At 44.4% G+C, this 19899-nt stretch overlaps 1 protein-coding gene across 10 annotated transcripts in view; it reads right to left on the reverse strand.

Moving 5' to 3' along the window:
* The window catches only part of SEMA5A (semaphorin 5A), a 477458-nt gene that overhangs the window by 164753 nt on the left and 292806 nt on the right, over positions 1-19899 (reverse strand). For all 10 annotated transcript variants that reach the window (XM_053906877.1, XM_019450800.2, XM_019450802.2 and 7 more), the window contains 3 exons: positions 15890-15952; positions 5335-5433; positions 3714-3927 (listed from right to left, as the gene is read on the reverse strand). In XM_053906877.1, the coding sequence (XP_053762852.1) occupies positions 3714-3927; positions 5335-5433; positions 15890-15952 (376 nt within the window). The remainder of the gene's footprint in view (positions 1-3713; positions 3928-5334; positions 5434-15889; positions 15953-19899) is intronic.

Consider the following 19899-nt stretch of genomic DNA (forward strand, 5'->3'; position numbering starts at 1 on the left):
GGTCCCCTCCCAGAGTCTTCGAAGACCACCAAGTTTTCCCAATATAAAGTAACTAGCTGAACTATGGAAAGGGCCCCGTCTGTGTGTGGGCAAGTGGTCCTGGGCACAAATTGATCCCCAGCACCGAATCTGAACACAAAAATTGTGCCGATCGTAGTTAATAGGTACTATCTATCTTCCACACCTCGCCTGCTGAGACCCTCCTCTCTCTCCAAGCAAAAATGTTGGCCCAAACCGAAGAATCTCTAAAACAAAGAAACGAGCTCTGGTTATCATCATATGTGAGTAGCTGTTAGTGGAGTGACCGTCTGAGATGTGTAAGTCATAAGCCCTGTTGCTTTACTTCTGTGAGTGACCATCACGAAACCGCATCTTCAGTCAAAAGGCCCCGGGATTCCCACGCCCCAAAGTGGGAGCTCGGATGTGGAGGGAGCTGCCTGCCGACCCCGCGTGAGAGGCTTGTGCCTCCTCAGCGGGCAGGTCGTGGTCTGTACATTCTCCACCAAGCACACCAGCTCTGGGTTTCCCAGCACACCCACTCACCACTCGTGCAAGTAAATCCAAACCTCTGATCTCCATTTGTCCCCTCCGTGCCTTGATTCTCAATCAGCTGAAAACTCTGGAGAGGAATGTAAGAGCCTCACTGAACGGGTCCCTAAAATCACAACCGGAAATAGGACCCCTTCTTGATATGGCAGCACTAACTCTGTTTTCAGCTTGTTTGATAAAACGATGGAAGTCCTCCCTCGAGAGGAAGAAATCTAAGGCCACAGCAAAAACAAAAAACAAGAAAACAACAACGAAAAAAGGAAGGGGTAACAGGTACAGCAACGATCTCAAATGAAGAAGGAAAATCACTCTGGAACACAGCGGAAAAGAACTGAGACAAGGGTGTCTGGTCAAGAAGGAAGGAAAAGACAGGATGTAAAGTATGGATTCCAGGCAGGCCAGTGAGGACAGATGTCCCTGCATCCAGGCAGGCCAGTGAGGACAGATGTCCCTATATCCAGGCTCAGTGTGGGGACAGACGCAGAACTGTGTGCGGTTAAGGGCCAGAATCTATCCTGGATGAAAGGTCAGTCGGAGCAGAAAACCAGGGTCAACCAGGAGTAGAAACAATATCTTGGGGTTCAGTAGAAGGCGGCAGTGCCCCAACAGGACACAGGAGATGGAAGCAACACTCAACACGCAGGAACTCTCTGCTCTCCGCCCCGAGAGGGGGGGCCTTCCTTGGCGGGTGGGTGGGGGTGGGTGGAGCTGAGGGCAGCAGACCATTCGGTGTCCCGGGGACGAAGATGAGAAGGTGGGCCGAGGGACAGTTCCACCATGTTTACCTCGGACTTATTTTCCATCGCTGCAGTTGATGGATTATATCACATATAAACAGCAGCACATTGGAGGAACCCAAAACATTACTCAGTATGCTCGACAAATAATGACGGCATGCCCACAGTGACTATGGTAAGCAGTTAGGTCCCCCACTGCCCTTCTCAGGTCACCTGACGATCAGACAGAAAGAGTTCCGCACAGACATTGACAGAATCTGACCATCTGATCAGCCAGTGGGTATCTGAGTCACGTGCAAAGGAACAGCCAATGTTTGTAACTCATGCCGTGACCTGAATTATGTTTCCAGGATACTCTTCAGGGGGTCGCTTTTGGGGGGAAGAAAAGAGAGACGGTAGATGGTATTCCTGATTACTTTTTGCTTTGTTTTGAACAAACTCTAATTACAGTGCCTTTGGTTGGGGGCAGGTAATTTTGATTTTTCACTGGAAACTTTGCTTGGCCAGAAAAATCAACAAATGACTAGAAAGAGGAACTTTAAGCTCCACAGATGAAAGCTTCAGGGCCTGAAGGGGACTGAAACCAGTTCAACAAAAATAATGTTAATGAAGAAAAGCTAGTTACGGCTTCAGTTTAGGAAAACAACTCATGTTGCCCTCCGGAAGCACATTACTGGAAACGCATTCAACTTACTGGAGAAAGTTGATGAGGACGTTCTCTTTTCTACAAGGGAGTTCTTCAAAGGCAAATTGATGGTTGGTTTGACTACATTATTTGGCAAAATGCTCGCGTCCTGTTTGTGTACACATATACACATAAATACACATCAACAATGAGCCTGAGCCGGTGATTCTCAACCACAGGCACCACCCCGCCAAGAGAGATTTGGAAAGTTCTGAAACTTTCTTTATTGGCACAATGAGGTGGGGGGAGGGAATGCTATTGCATCTAGCGGGTATCAGCCAGAGATACTGAGAACCACCTTCTGATAACGAGGAAAGCCTCCCGCCACACACACATCAAAGAATTATCTGTTCCAAAACGTCAATAGTGCGGAGGTTGGGAAATTCTGGTCCCCATAATTTGCTTGTACTTGGCAAAAGGCCAGTAAATCTTCATAGAACTCGAAAGCTCAAAATAAGAAAAAGTATAATGGTAAGCTCAAGACTTCGTCTTCGTACAAACTGTCAGAGGGATGACAGGTGGTACATGGACCTATCCATTTAACACTGTGTGTGTGTGTGTGTGTGTGTGTGTGTGTGTGTGTGGTCACATTGACACATGAACATACACACATACAGAGGGATGAATTTCAGCTGGCACACATGAGGACATTGTACGAGGTCAACCTCTATTCAGATGGTTGGTAGCACCTTCTCTCTGCTTAGTGAGGAGGTGACCAACTTCTAGTCCAGGATTGAAAGGACATCTTCTAGGGTCTTCTAGGGGTTTCTGGTTTTGCAGAAAAGAAAAGAAAAGAAAAGAAAAGAAAAGAAAAGAAAAGAAAAGAAAAGACACGACACAAGGAATACGGCCTCTTCTCCTACTGGATATCGTCATATCTGGATGCAGTGCCTGAAAATGGAGCACTGACTACCCATCCACCCCCAGCGGAGCCAGCCCGAGGACCACACGGAACACCGGACGGCAGAGACACATCAGTGACGAGGCTGGGGTGCTTACTGACTCTCGAGCCACTGAGGGAAGGAACTCTGAAGACACCTACCCCAAAGTTCTATTTGTGTGACTTGACAGCCTTTTTTCTGACACTGATCAAGCTCTTTGGAGCCACCTGTGGCCAAACGCATTCTCTTACACGGTGTCTGAAAATTCCATAAAATGCTTGTAACTCCCCCTTTTTACATTTATGATAAGTTAAGAAAGAATGTATATGGATGTACAGATATCTCTGATACAACATCAAATTTCCTGAATTTCAAACAATAGCCTAAAAAGCAGCCTAAGGGCCATGAATAGTCATGTCAACATTAGCCCCATTATTCTGGTCCACAGTGTTGACTGTATTTCTTCCCTCCTCCTACTACAGAGCCACATACAATGCCCTTCCACACAGATGTACAAAACAAGTTATATTTGGTTTCTTTAGAAAATGAAGAAACTGGCGCCTGGGTGACAGCTGAGCAACTGACTCCTGATTTTGGCTCCGGTCACGATCTCACAGTTCATGAGATCGAGCCTCACGTCGCGCTCTGTGCTGACAGTGCATGGAGGCTGTCGGGATTCATTCTCCCTCTCCCTCGCTCTCTGACGCTCTCGCTTTCTCTCTCTCAAAATAAATAAACGTTTAAAAAAGAAAATGAAGAAATGGTTTGTCTTCAGAAGCTGTGAGTTTGCTTTCAAAGCACGAAATAACCAGGCATTACAGACGAAGGAGGTGGGGAATCAGCCGTGCCGGTAACACTCACCATTAAGCCATTTGGAGTTGTACTGTGCCGTGCGGAGAGGAGGTAAGATGCCCAGACTTCGGTAAATGGCAGGGTCCCGTCCGGGAAAATCCATGGCTGTTGCAGCGTAGAGCTCCCCGCCGGCCGTGAGAAGAGCCGTGGAATTGTGCTGGGGACTGTAGGGACAGCGGGCCATGCCACTGATCTGATCATGGATTTCGGTCAGGTTGCTCAACTACGGGCAAGGGCAAGACAGAGGAAACCAATTATCGCTCGTGAAAGCCCTTTAATGGTGTTAATGGATTAGGTCCTCCTGAACTGCAAATAAGGCATGGTGCAACAAACTCTCTGGGGCTCAGGGTAAGACACGACAAACGTTCACACTCCCGTGCTGATGGCAACATCCGGCGAAGGACATGGACAGAGAATCCACCCGTCATCTCCCTCACTGTCCCCTCAGAGTGGCTGGACAGGGTGCCACTGAATTCACAAATACCAAGTTAAGACTTCTGTGTGTGGGTTCTGTTTATAATGCACGGGCACTGCAGATCTTTCCACTTTAATGAAGCAAATTTCAGTATTTATATAAATAGAAACCACAATAAAGATTAAGCACAAATGTATCACTGTAAGTGAATTCAAACGTTATGAATAGCCCCAAACTGTGCTCACAGGTAAGGGTGCGTGCTATTTTGTACCCCATAGCCCCAATTTCCGAGACTATGTCAGTTTTCAGACAGACAACTCTGTGTCTTGCAGGCCATCGGCTGTGAACCCGGCTTCCCAGATGCTGGATTCCCAACCAATCACTGAACGAGAAAAGTTCCTAGGACAACAGGGACCAAAGGACAACCACCACATGGGGTAGATGTCAGGGTTACATAACCGAGTAGGTGCAAAGCGTTTAGAACGGGGTGTGATCCTCCTTGTCGTCCTCCCTATATTTCCAATAACTGAATGTTAGCTTGGAAATATTGCAGATGAATAAATTCAGGCTTTGAGAGGAGTCATGTGACCAGGAAATTAACATCATGGTAATTCTTCATTATGCTCCCTGTGGAACACCAGACCAATATCTCGAACTAGGAAGACTGCCCATGTGCTCTGACCTACAGGTGTAAGACACGGGTGCCGGAAATTCCTCTGTCACAGGACAGGTTGAAAGAAAAAGGAAAAGGACAGGTTGGAACTTCACTTTGCCTAGGGCTTCATTCGTTTGTTTGCTTGTTTTAATTTTTTTTGACGTTGCTCTCATCCAACTTGTAAATTCTATTTTCTTCCTTTGGATTATGGTTTTTAGGCCCTTTTATATACTTAGCAGTATCTCTATAATAAATCAAGATAAATGAAGAGCATGTTGAGGATTTGTGTTCAGGATCACTGGTGGGGACAGAGCTGATAGAAGCAGTTTAGAAACATATTTAAATTTAATTAAACAAGTTATAGTTATGTTCAGCTCTTTATATAATAGATGATGTGATTAGTAATCAATCAATACATTGAACATTGAGTTCGAAAAATATATTTTTTAATTAAAAAATGACTCCTTAGGGAATAGACATACATGTAAAACTACAGTTTTAATAGAATGTTTGGATTTTCCCAGTATTAAATTCTGTCAACGCTCAAAATGAACACCTACCGAGCGGTTGGTGCAGACAGGCGTGAAAGCATTGGTCCCACAGGTAAATAAACGGTCGCCACCCACCAAAAGCACCCGGATGTAGTTCTGACATTCCTCCTGAGAAGGAAAAAAAAAAAAAAAAATCACAAGAAACATGTTACCAAGTCCTGAACACGAAAGGAATGGTTAATCTGAATATATTCTGATCGGCTAACAAATTAAATGATAATTAACCACTAAAGAGAAAAAGAAAACAAACAAAAAAAAAACCTTTTAGATATTGACCAAAAAAAACTGTTAAATAATCTGACCTTCGTTACCTGCATACTACTTGTTCAATAGAAGACATTTATGAAGATAAATATACATTCAATTGAAAGCTCAAAGCATGTGTCTTCTGATGAATGTGGTTTCATTTCGAATTGTACCTGTTAACACTGCAAACCTTAAATCACCTTTGACATGTGTTAGGAGAATAAATAAAAGGAAGCTATGAGATACTGCTCATGAAACAGTGTCTTAGAAAACTTCTCCAGAACTTTGGGAAAAAAAAATGTTACAAATGCTTCTCCAAAGGGGTGGGTCACATGTGAAACTCTGGATACAAATTGCAACAAGTTTTACATCAAGTTTTCAAACCGTTGTTACATACGTGGTGAGAATCTATAAATATTTTTGATTCTTTATGCAAAAGTAAAAATGTAACTAATAAGGAAAGGATGCCCAGCAGAAACCCCACACTGGGTGTTGACCGGGAGTTGAATATGTTTCGTGCTTGCAAAACATGCATAGAAAATCTGGGGCATGGTCATAATAGTGCATGGACTTCTGAGCTACAAAGCCCTTCATTCATTCAGCAAGCATTTACCGATTAGATATCCTCTGGCAGACATGTGCCAGAGGTCACAATCTAAGCACTTAGCAGAAAATGAAAATACAGGGCCATAACAACTAATATAGAGCTATCCATAGAACAATGTTACTACCTGCGGAGGGGAGGGGAAGGGAAGAAATGTAGGAAGCCTTCCCAAGGGAGGTGACATCTAATGTAAGTTTTAAAGGAAGAATAGAATTCAGCGAGGCTTCCTGGAGGAAGCGCCATCTGACATTTGGAGGATTTTGCTGACCTAAGGGGGAAAAAAAGACACTCCAGGCAGTGGGAGGGGACCGTGGCAAGGCGCCGTGGCTAGACAAAGTGTGGCACTTTCATTGCAGATGGAAGAGGTAACACATAATCTGGGGAGCCAGACACGGGCCAGTTGTGCCTCATGAATGTGAATTTTACCCGGAAGGTGAAGGGACGCCTCGTGAGCTTGCACTGCTTGCAGTCTGACCTTGACCCAATGTTTGCGGTTGAAGGGCCACTCAGGAATCAATGTGGAAGCTGAACGTGAGATAGGGAGACTACCGTTTGGGAGGCAGGCCAGGAGGAAACAGCTTCCTTAATTGGGTCCCCGGTCATTCAGTGCCTGGACCGGGCGGAAGTGTGAAGGTGCAAAGCCAGGAGGCAGTGAGCCAACAGGACGTGGTGAGGAACCAACCGGGTGGACAGAACAGACGCTGCGCGATCCCAGGACGGTTTGAATCACGCGCTGCCCCACGTAAGAAGCCCTGCGTTTGTTGGCACAGCAATGCCCTCTCCGATCAAATGGAACCCCAATCTCCACGGGGTGTTGATTTGCCGTAACTCAGTCTGCTTGTTGGCCTGGTCACCATGACATTGAAAAGAGCTAAGTTTTGGGATCTCCTCTCTAAATGTAAAGTGAAATGTCAAGGGTAGGTAACTCTCCTAAGACCATTACTAGCAGTGGTAGCAAATGATCACCAGCTGCTAATCTGGACACCCCTTGAGGGGAAAAAAAAATAGTGAAAGACCTAAGTTGAGTATCAGAAGAATTAAGGAGTATAAACAGGAGGCAGTAAATTGGGTAACTGAGAAAGGTATGTCAGACGGGGAAGAGGCTCGTTCTGTTCTGTTTTGTTTTTATGACTAAGGAAAGAGCAGAGAGTTCTAAAGGGAAAGAACAAAACAAGACTCCAAGGAGTCACGTGGTTATCCATTCCTAGGCTCAGGGACCACATGGAAGAGGCAGAGGAGGGGTGCAGGGGACCGCCCACATCAGACAGCACAGGGGCACGGGAGTGTGCAAAGACAAGCGTGAAAAACTGAAGCCTAAGCATGTCTGAGGGAGACTCCAAAAAACCAAACAAAAACAAAAACAAACAAACAGACAAAAATAACTTTGGAGGACATGGGCTGAGAGGGTCTGATGCCCTCGCAGGTGAAACAGACGTAAAACTGACACTGTAATCAGTATGAGATGGAAAATTACAAACAATGGAGACAGGTGAGGATTTTATTTGTTCTTTGCTGTGCTTTTAGAATTCTTTCAAGAAGGAGTCTGTGGCCGTTTAAAGCAAGAGACTGACACAAGGTAGAATGTGCCAGAAGCAGTCCTACAGCCGTGAACACAGCCAAGGGTACGTTATTCCAAGATCCCGACTGAGAGATGATGCCTACAGACAGGGTGGAGAGAAAGCAACTGCCTCTAATCAATTATGGGAAGGGAAACAATCATGATAATAAATGGATGTTTATCTTTATCTTCCAAAAGAGAGACAAAGTGAAGAAAGGACTGGAGGTCATTATCATTCATGAAGGCCCATCACAGCCTTGATGAAGCAGGTTAGGGAATGGGATGACCAGCCTGCAGAAGTATGCCAGAGAGGCAGGACAAATCCAACTCCTACTTTTTGTAAATCTTAGAAAAAAGCAAATGGTGGGGGTGGCGCCATATTACTTCAACTGGAACAGAGAATCGTAACAAGCCTGTTCCCGTAAGAATGTGAGAGGGTGCTTGGGGGCTCTACTGTCTCAGAATGGTCACGTGCCCGTGGGCTCCCCTGCTCAGTGAGGATGCAAGGCAGGAGGGAGAAAGATGTCAAGGACCAGGACGATCGGACACGGATGTCTGCACGGTCTTTTTCTCAAGGATGGAGGACAGACCCAGCCTTGCACTGTAAATGGGACCCGACGAGGGTAATGTTCTAGATGAGCTCAGGATCACGCTGGGATGCACCAGATGGAGGAGGAGAGGCGGAGGGAGGAGGAGGTTTGCATTATCACCAGCGAGGCTAGGACAAGGTCGTTTGCCCATTGTGTCCCATAAGAGGAATTTTTGGAGGCATGTGTACTTCTGTGTTTCTTCTTATGTGTCAAGAGCTGAACTCATTTGCCCAAAGTCTGGCTCAGCTCAGCTCAGCTCACAGCCTCCCTGCTTGAACTCCCTTAAAAGTCACCTCATGTTTAATTCACAGACTGATTCAGCTGATTCTAGGAGCAGGTTGGATGTGACCCTAAACAAATAATGCATTCAAGACAATTTTTTTAAGAGAAACTGGCATAAGTTCAGACAAAAGAGAAATGTAGAAAATACAGGAATGGAAGAAAGTAAAGGTACTTAGCCTTCTGAGCAGCAGATAAATTTAGGAATCAGAAAGTCAGAATTACCAAGGAAAGGAAATGGCCCGAGTGCCGGGCTCTCCGTAATCAATGTCCTGCTGCAGCCGAGCCTAAGACTCAAATTCTCCTGCGGAAAATCTCCTTCCCAGTGGATCGCCTCGTGGGTCACAGGTACACGCCTGGCCATTTCGTGGGTTATTTAAATGTTCTAGAAATACCGTTTGTTTTAAAGTGCAGGCTTGATGTAGAAGTCCTGTTAGGAGATCCTGTTACAGGTTTGTCTTGTAAATCGACTCATCTAAATTTCTTCGAGTTTCCTTTTCTCATCTAAGAATTGTTTCTTTTTATCCCATTTCTGTATTGCGAACGTGGTTTAAGGGAATTAAATGAATTCTGCTTTTCCAAGAAGCCACAGTGCTGATTTCCAAGGATGCTCGCAGCCTGCCACATGGCTTCTGTTGTTGATAAGGAGGGTCATCAATCTACACTTTGATAATAACACTTGAACATTAAGCAACCCATGTGTGCCTGTGATCCCACAGGCGGGTCAACCTGTCCTTTACTTCAAAGCAATTCTTATTTGAATTGAGAGCTGGGATGCATAGTTGCTGACCCACTGGAAGAGCTTTCAAGATGGCGGCAGGCCAATGCCCACTTGGTCTCAAGGACCTACAGCCCCGACCCCAGGACAGCAAACACACGGTTTAGGACCATTTTCTCAATGAATTAACTGGTTTTGCCTTACAGAGTTCATCATTTTTTCCCCAAGGGGTATGTTCTGCTTGAAGAAAGAACGTAACCGTGTAGAAAGATGACCTATAAACAGGGTGGATGTCTCAGCAATCCCCAGCCCACGGCAGGCCCATCGATACTAGGGGTGGAGGGTGAGGACTGGAGCCTGGCAGCATTTATGCTAATCACAGCGCTCCCACTGAAAGCAGAATGTCTCTCTTAGTGATGCATCACCTTTGCAAGCATCCAGAGTGCCAAAGAGTAATTGATAGTAACTGCACGTGCCTCTCATGTTCAATGTACATTTATTGAAAGTCACGATGACCAGTTGGATCTTGAGAAATTGCATCATCCAATCAGATGTGTGTGTGTGTGTGTGTGTGTGTGTGTGTGTGTGTGTGTATACACACACACACACACACACACATACATGTGGGTATGAGACATATATGTAAAACATATGTGTATAAGATACACATTTATTATATATGTATATAGCTGCATACAGATTACAGAAGTTTAAAAGCTTATTTATTTTGAGAGAGAGAGAGAGAGAGAGCATGAGCAGGGGAGGGGCAGAGAGAAAGGGAGAGAGTCCCAAGCAGGCTCTGCACTGTGAGCACAGAGCCTGATGTGGAGCTTGATCTCACAAGCCATGAGATCACAACCTGAGCTGAAATCAAGAGTCGGGTGCTCAACCGAATGAGCCACCCAGGTGCCCAGAGAAATTTAAATAAATATATGGATGCCAACATATCTATATTTTTAAATCGAGATGTACATACCTATAAGCATATAAACAGACACATTTGTATATGGATATATATTAACATATCTATTGTATGCTACACAATACATAAGGTATTGGCAAATGAAAGTGTATTTATTATGCATATATTTACATAATGTGACTGTTTGCAACTGAACTAACTCCACACAAAACTTGTTGGGGACACCTCAATTTAAAAAAACCCAAACTTGCTGCACAGGATCTATACAGGTTGTTAGCATCTCACCCAAAGAATCCTCAATTTTTGCAGCAATTATATGGAATAAATTCAGGTCTGTAGTGTGCTGCACGCTTTAGGTCAAGAATTCCAAATGCAGGTGCTTTGGGTGAAAAGGTCCAAGCGACCCCCACATGCCACCAGGCTCCTGAGCACGATGGTGTCATGTTTTCTTTCCTGTCCTTGCACAGCTGGAGAACGTGGCTAATAGAACCACAGGGGAACCACAGGAAGAACCATACACAGAGCCCTGGACTCCAATCAAAACTCTCCCACTAAGTAATCCTAGGAACTTGGTGTTCAAAGTACTGCGATGAGATCACGAGCAAGAAAACTGAGAATTATAAACTCCGGCTTGTACACCAAGCAGCTCCTGGCGCCCTCGACAAGCCCGTGCATTTCCTACAGGGCACGGCAGAAAGGGCTGCGGAGTGACCCCAGACAGACGAGGAACCCGTGTTAGGGCACGGGAGAACTGCCTGTCTGCGTTTAAAATAATATTTGTTTGATAGACATTTAAATAATTCTCGAAGCCAGTTTCTATACTGGCATTTGAGAAAGAAAGTAATACGACAGACTTTATTCTAAAAAATTTTAGAATACAGAAAAACGGGTTTTTCTTCCTTTTACTGCGTGAACACGTTTGAGTCGTTGTAGGTAACATCATGCTCTTTCCCCAAAGTGAGCTGAAAAAATCTTTAAGTTTATTTGAGAGAGAGAGAGAGAGCACAAGCAGGGGAGGGGCAGAGGGAGAGAGGGGGAGAAAGAGAGAATCCCAAGAAGGCTCTGTGCTGTCAGCTCAGAGCCAGATGAGGGGCTCGAACTTATGGAACCGTGAGATCATAACCTGAGCAGAAGTCAGATGCCTACCTGACGGAGCCACCCAGGCTCCCTGAAAATTTTCCAAGTACAACTGGACTCAAACCTCACAGAGAACTGGCGGCCTCAGTGCCTGCTTTCTCTTCTAAATGGGCCTGAATCAAAGATTTGGTGACATTTTCTTGACCTCCGTCCATGAACGGTCAGTTGAACGGACTACACGTGAAATGGTGCCCGTGTGGGTCCCAGCAATACCGGGAGGCGGGGAAATGTGTCACCTTTCTTCTCCCCTGCCCTGTAGCCAGCTGAGGAATGTTCCCTGCAGGGCGGGGAGCGGGCCGGGGGAACACCGCCCCGCAGCTCAGCCCCCCTCCTCCGCGCCTGGCATGCCGGCTGTGTATACACCACGCTGCACAGACCACTGTTCTTAGGGGAGAGAGAAAACAAACATGCATTCACTCCAAATGGCTGGCATTTTTCTCATTTTCTAGATGTCACATTTTGCATTATTCTTTTCATTTTGGGGAGAAGGGAAACTTTGTAATTCTGTGTGAGTTGTCATAACACCGTGCACAAACAAAAAATACGAAATCGCTGAATTCTCATTTCTAAACTCAGGGCTATTGAGAAAAGCCTGAATTCCACTCCTCCAAATAGATGTTACAACAGGCCTCCTTCATCCATGAGGACACTTTCCAAGACCCCCAGTGGATGCCTGAAATCACGGTTAGTACCAAGCCCTGTCCATATATAGTATGAGTTTTCCTATACGGTCACAGCTGTGATAGAGTTTCATCTGGAAGCTAGGCACGGTGAGAGGTTACAGCAACAAATAGCAAAACACAACAATCATAATAATACACCGTAGTACAAGTTTTGTGAATGTGGGCTCTCGCTCTCTCTCCCTCAAAATATCTTACTGTGTTACAATCTCCCTTCTTCTGTGGATGGTGAGATGCCCACGTGATGAAAAGAAGGGAGGGGAGGGGCGCCTGGGTGGCTCAGCCGGTTCAGCGTCCAACTTCAACTCAGGTCACGATCTCACGGTTCGTGGGTTCAAGCCCCTCGTCGGGCTCTGTGCTGACAGCTCGGAGCCTGGAGCCTGCTTCCTATTCTCTGTCTCCCTCTCTCTCTGCCCCTCCCCCACTCTCTGTCTCTCTCAAAAATAATAAACGTTAAAAAACCTTAAACAGAAAAAGAAGAAGGGAGGTGAATGCCATAGGTGCTGTGACGGGGCGTGAGGCCACTACTGACCTTCTGATATATCACAAGGAGGACCCTTTGCTTCGGGACAACTGGCTGTGGGAGACAGAAACTGCCAGAAGCAAAACCGTGGACAAGGGGAAAGCTGTGGCTGAAGTGACTCTGTGAAAATGTTTTCTGATCTGGCCTCTTGAACTGTCAGAACAGGAACGGAAGTTTCGAGATGCCTGGGTGGCCCAGTTAGTTGAGCTGCCGACTCTCGATTTCAGCTCAGGTTGTGATCTCACGGTTCATGGGTTCCAGCCCTGTAGCTGGAACAGCTCGGAGCCTGCCTGGGATTCTCTTTCTCCCTCTCTCTGCCCTTCTCCCACTTGTGCATGCTCTAAATAAATAAATAAATAAATAAATAAATAAATAAATAAATATTTTCAAAAAAGAGGCAGTCTCTCTTGGAAAAAAAAAAAAAGAACAGAGAAATTTGAGTTGTCTGAGTCGTGAATTCAGGGACGAGCCTGGCTGCTCCTTTGCATAGGAAGTGTCCTACTTCCTTCTCTCCTGTGTCCAGCAGCTGGGCTCCAGGCTCTCACCCGATGGCTGCTGTGTCAGGTGCCACTTTAAGAAAGTACCAGAGGGCTCCTGTGCGGCCCAGTTTGGTTACCAGAGGGGCGCCCGGGTGGCTCCGCCAGTTAAGTGTCTGACTTTGACTCAGATCTCAGGATCTCACAGTTGGTGGGTTCGAGCCCTGGGTCGGGCTCTGTGCGGACAGCTCAGAACCCGGAGCCTGCTTCCGATTGTGTCCCCCTCCCTCTCTGCCCCTCCCCCGCTCTCTCTCTCTTTCTCAGAAATAAACATTAAAAAAAAAAAGTACAAGTACTGCTAAATGAGAAAAATGAGCAAGTAAAGGAGGACGGAAAGGCTGGATGTCCCTCCTTCTGCTCTCCCCATCCAAAGATCCCCCCTCCAGGGCTGCTTTGGCTGGTGCCTCGACGCGCCCATCACGTTATTTTTCGCACGTGAACTTTTACTGCACACGGGTCGGCTACACAACCGAATTCCATCCCAGCTGAGCACAGGTTGTGCACAAGTGTGTTCGGGCCCATTAATACACTTAGTACAACGCACGAGAGCGTGCGATCTCCCCTCGAGTCCTGGCAGGTGAAACTCATCTTCATCTGTGTTAAGACAGTCTTAAAAAATGCCATCCACAAATGCCGTTTCAATCAATTTACAACTACTGAGAGGTGCCATTGTTTTTAACCTATTAAAACCAGAAACATACGGAGCTTGAAGGTCTGGTTTTATTTGACAATGTTCCCTTCACTCACTTGTCTTCTGTGTTTCAGAAAACTCAGCCGAGGGTAGGAATGATTGATCCCTCATGTCAATCAAGTGCCCATCACCCAATGGAAGGAAAGATGGCCTTTCCCCTCTGTTTCTGATTGTCGCTTGCCTCATTTCCAACCTCATGAGCAAACAACCAAGTGGTCATAGCTTAAGGCAAAACATGGGTCAGTTTTGACTCAGCAGAAGCAGTTTTTCACTCTGAGTAGTAATGACCTGCTAGGAAAAGGCTACCACATTGATTCTTATAAAATTATTGACACATAGACTACAAGCAGGAAGAAACGTTGGCTGCATTAATAATCCTTAAACACATAAGGAACACAAGGAGACTTATGGCCAAAGAAGGGAAGGACACTTGTTTTTTTTTTTAATTTTTTAATGTTTATTTATTTTTCAGACAGAAAAAGACAGAGCATGAGCAGGGGAGGAGCAGAGACAGACAGACAGACAGACAGACAGACAGAATCCAAAGCAGACTCCAGGCTCTGAGCTGTCAGCACAGAGCCTGATGCAGGGCTTGAATCCATGGACCGTGGGATCATGACCTGAGTGGAAGTCGGATGCATAACTTAGTGAGCCACCCAGGTGCCCCTGGAAATTTCTGCCTTCTTTCTCTTTCTTCGTCTCCAAGCATTTCCCTGGCTAATATTGCATTGTCTTCCTTCCCCTCTTCCTTCTTCCTGGTTATTCAAGTTTTGGAAAACCCAGTGATTAAGTTCGCTGAGACTGCCCTCCATGTCTGACTCTCAAAACCGTTAACTTGAAAGACAGAGAAATGGGCAATGCAAATGGGTAAAATAAAGTGCATAACAGTCTTATCCAAGTACAGACAGTGTGACGATCTTTTACCAGTGCTCACTCCATTCGCCACATTTTCTCCAAGCTCTTGGCTCTGCGATCACATTGGCACAGGGAACCTTTCTTGCTGTTCTTTGTATATCTGTTCTTCTCTCTAACACAGAGTGTGATTCACATTGGAAAGGACCGTACTCCCATAAAGTAAGACCATCACTGTCAGAACGAGACATAATGAGCCCATGTACCAGCTGCAAGAGAATTTCCTCGAGATGATGCGGTGTAACTTTCTCAGAAACAGATTTCCTTGGAGGAAGGAACTCTGCTTTTATTGAGCCCGCCAACTGTGTGGAAGGAGGTCTACCCTGTGCACAGTTGCTCAGGAAACGCATTTCCAACCTTGGCTATAGACTGCTCTTTCCAGGGGCACCTGGGTGGCTTAGTCAGGTAAGCATCGGACTCCTGATTTTGGCTCAGGTCATGATCTCCCGGTTCATGGGTTTGAGCCCTGCACTGGGGCTCCGCACTAACAGCGGGGAGCCTGCTTGGGATTCTCTCTCTGCCCCTCCCCTGCTTGTGTTCTCTCTCAAAATAAATAAATAAATAAATAAATAAATAAATAAATAAACAAACAAACAAACAAACAAAAAAACAAGCATTGTGTGTGTGTGTGTGTGTGTGTGTGATATTCAACTGCTCTTTCCTTAGAAACTTGGGGATGCAAATTTTCATATGGAAAGAGAAGGAGGGGTGGGTAGCAGACAGAGAGAGAGAAGGAGTTTATTTTATACATAGGTTAAGATGAATTTATAAAGAAACCTCACAATTTCTGATGTAATAATTTTATTTATCAAATGGTCACTTTATGGAATTAGCTCTAAGATATGATGGGGGGGGAATCGAAATGTTACTTCAAACGTTCAGGCCCATATTTTTCTGAATGATATTGTGGCCAATTGATTTTATGTCACAGCCTAATGATTAATTGTGCAAATCCGATCGGATCTTATAGTCCAAATCCTTTTTGGAAACCGTGGTTAATCTTGATTTAAATATTAAAGCTTTGAGAATCCACTGTACCTATATTTTGCATCTTGCTTGTTTCCAATTTCCATGGCACTATCATCAGGAATGGCCTTCATATTAAAATGCCCCACATATATTCCTTCCAACAGGTGGCCACACCCTTCCTTATGCACAGGCTCCTTACCTTTGATTTGCCCTTACTGTAACAGGCCTTCTTGGTGACTTCGTCACAGCCCCACTCCACAGCCTGTAGGAAACACCAAAACGACAGCACTTGTTACGGTTTTGACTGAATAAACGGGAAAAAATAATAAGCCACCGGTACTCAGATAAGGAAATGTGGGCATACCGTGGAGCCAGGAAGAATTCACACTAAATCCACGAAATTCACTCGTAGGGGCTTATACCTAGCTTTGAAATCAAAGCCTTTGAAAGGACTGGTCCCCTAAGCATTGGCATGTAAGCAGTAACAGTGTGATAGTTAGACCCATCACTGTAAGCAGGCAAGGAGTGGGTGTCACTTGAGTGAAACTGTCACTTGAGTGAAATCACAGGATAGATCCGCAGCATGCGGAAAAGCCAAGCCTCGAAACAAAATGATCTGAATACTCATTTGGACATTTGTGTTTTCTCTTAATAGTATGTCATTTATCAATATTCAAAGATAATGGGGCAAGGATGATTTTGCATATCCTTAGTCCCAAGATCCATATATAAATGATGAATAGTCAATAAAGCAAACAGCGCAGGCAAAGAACTACTTCACCTGATGCCAGTCATTTTCATACTGTTATCAGCTCTAACTAAACACTTAGAGCTGCAGCCCGTGGGCATTTTTCCCCAAACTTTCCAAATCGAACTCACAGTGATCAAATTGATACGCCTACTTTCACACGGCTGCCGACTCACAAAGGGAACCTGTGATTAGTTGAGATAGTATACAGTGTTGATTTCAGCGGAAGAAATGATGCCTGCACACGTTAACCATCTACATGCTGAGACTGTGAATCATTTCTTTGAACAGACTGAAGCATCTGAGTTGTTTATCTTTTGCCTTCCTGTCGGTTTGTGTTTCATCCTACTACGAGAGCTGGAATTTCCAGAGAATTTAGGATTTCTGAAGAACCAGTTAAATCATTACAGGGAAAAAAATTTACGCAAGGGACAATTTTTTGTTAGTGTGAGCCAATGTGAGACAATATAGTAAACAAAGCCAAAAATAAGCTACTGTCCAATATTAGGAAGGAGAATAACGGCTTCAGTCTTTCTTCTAGAAAGGAGACATTTTTCAATTCTCCTAAACCTAGGAGAATAACAGAGTAATGGTAGCAGCATAATCTAGTATCGACTGTCCTCCAAAGAATGTTACATAACAGAGACTAAAGCACAAAACACTGCAACTTGTATAATTTATCTTTCTTGGCAAATATGAGTCCATAAGAAAAGTATTCTAAAGAGAACCCCCTCAGTGTCTTTCAAACAGAAACAATACTATAACTGTTTCCTCTTGTGTGGACTTAGAGATTTTTGTGGGTGTCAACATCTGATAAGAGAATTCGTTAATTCTTTCCGTGATTTCTTCCTGTTCATAATGTTTAAAGGCAGCAATAAAGTCACAGCTAGTCAGCATCTGATGCGAACAAATGACTTGAATTCCCTGCTAGGATGACAAATACTTCCGTGAAAAGAGAGGACACCTCCCGAGAAGAGAGAAGGGTTTCCTGAGCACTTGCAGATCTAGTGTTCCCATGAGGCTCACCTAACATAAGTGATTGCTATTACTCTGAGTGGACCTTTCTCAGATCTCTTTACAAAACTGACTGTGTTGTTTGCATTTAAATAAAGATATCCATATTTCTGCCCTTTGGTCAACTCAAAACAGAATCAACACACTACAACATGCTCTTCAGCAAAGCTGACCTTACTGCCACTTTGACTTCTTATCACCAAGGGGATTTAGTTATACAGTTACCAGGACAACCACACAATAAAAAGCTTTAGATAAAGAGGCCCTCCTAGGGGCTCTTGTTATCTAGTGATTTTGTTGAAAGTTAAATAGTCATTTCCTTTTCAGTAAACCTAAGACCTATGAGGAGCATGGTTAGTCCGAGGGTTGCAAGGATATTTATCAAATGCCATCAAAATTGTTCCAATCCTTCTGCCGGAATGGCAAACAAATAGTTTCCCCAGTCTGCCTAGTGCCCGAGTAGCCTTCGCGTTTTCAAGATAAATACTGGCCAAGGACTGGAAGGGGAAAGTAATAGAAAAAAGAGTGAGAGTTTTCAAAAATATGTCATGATTTTATCCAGTTTAGCCAGAAAGCATACCTGCACCCACAAGCTGATTAGACCACTAGAAAATAGGATGAGTCTTACAGATTTTTCTGAAGACAGTTATTAAAAGTAGCAAAGTTACTTCCAAGGCATTTTCATTACAGTATAACCAGTTTTCCAATAATATTCAAATCCAGAATTAATTGAAGACCATGACTGTATAGCTTTTCTGTTGATTCGCTCCCTACCTGAACAGAGGACAGGAGAGACAGGATTTATGTTAGGAATGGACTGAGCTACCTCTTGTGAAGCTGGATAAGTATTGCCGGATGTCACAGGACTTATCAAAGAATACAGTGGGAAAACACGTCTTTTCCGGATTGGTCTAAAATCGAATGTTCCCGATTAATCCCAAGTGTCTTTCTATCCCCTCAGTGAACTAGAGGTTACCCATTTGACCACTTCACGGCTGGGGATGGTCGGGGGTGGGGGGGTGGGGGGGGCAGGCAACAAAAACAAACAACCAAAAAAACCCACCACTTTAATTACAAAGAAATACAAGTATCAGTAGAATCCTCCCGGACCAGAGTGTACTTCTCGGAGTTACTCATTCTGTTTGAAATTAAATCATGTTTGGGGGCGCCTGGGTGGCTCAGTCGGTTAAGCGGCCGACTTCAGCTCAGGTTATGATCTCGCGGTCCATGAGTTCAAGCCCCGCGTCGGGCTCTGTGCTGACAGCTCAGAGCCTGGAGCCTGTTTCAGATTCTGTGTCTCCCTCTCTCTGACCCTCCCCCGTTCATGCTCTGTCTCTCTCTGTCTCAAAAATAAATAAACATTAAAAAAAAAAATTGAAATTAAATCATGTTTGAACCAAGTCATAACTTTCTTTCGTCCACAAGACTTATTCTAATCAATTAAATTCCTTTTAATCAAGCCTTCTCACTCTATCCTCAAAGAAGATTCTTTGTGATTCTTTCACGCATCATCATTTTGGAACAAACCCCACTGCTGATTTGCGAAGCCATCTTTCCAGCTGACTTCCTTTTAAGACACTTTCCCCATCCACACGAACCTATCCTTATGGCAGTCAAAACAACTGGGAAGGCATTTAACATCCTATGTTTCAGATCTCTGTATAACACTCATGATCTTCTTTCTTGAGTCTGGGTTTTTTTTTTCTTCTTAAATCTAATTTTTATCATCTCTTGTCTTTTTCTATTGCACAATAGCCTCATAGAGAAAAAAACGTTAATTCTCTTTTCTGTTCTGCATTTAATCTTCATTATATTTTCTGGCAGCAGACAAGTAGCAGTAATATTGTGGTTACATGGATATCCACAAGCTATAGAGACTAGGCAAAGAGTGTGAGACATCTACTTCTTAAAAGACACGAAGCTTCCTGTTTATGGAATGTTTTTTTGTTTTGTGTTGTTTTGTCTGTAAATACACGCCGATAACATCTGTGCCATTCAGCCACTTACAGATTTGCTTTATGTGCACACGTTCAATGTCTCTTTCATGTGATACGTGGTTAGTGAGCTCCGATGGAAGAGAAACAGACATATACAGGATATTTGCACACACCAGGTATTAGTTTATGATAAAATATAAGTGTCTATCATCATCCGGACAGCACTTGCCAAACGTGGGAACTCCACAGTGGTCATTTCCATTGTAACAACAGCCATGTTCATCTCAGGCCCAGGGATACCCTGGAGCTCACAATATCATCAACTTTCAGGAAAGCCACAGTGCTACAGGCAGATGGAAAAGGAAATAGAATAGGTTTACAGAAAATCATTTAATATCTGCAGAAATCCTGGGGATGTAAGGAAACGCGACACGGCACATACCTCACCATGATGCACATACACACGCTCAAGCTATGATAAACGGAGCTAGGATCTCAGGAGTAGATCCG

The sequence above is a fragment of the Panthera pardus genome, unplaced genomic scaffold (assembly GCF_024362965.1).
Source record: "Panthera pardus isolate Hobbes unplaced genomic scaffold, ASM2436296v1 HiC_scaffold_2, whole genome shotgun sequence".
Classification (NCBI taxonomy): Eukaryota; Metazoa; Chordata; class Mammalia; order Carnivora; family Felidae; genus Panthera; species Panthera pardus.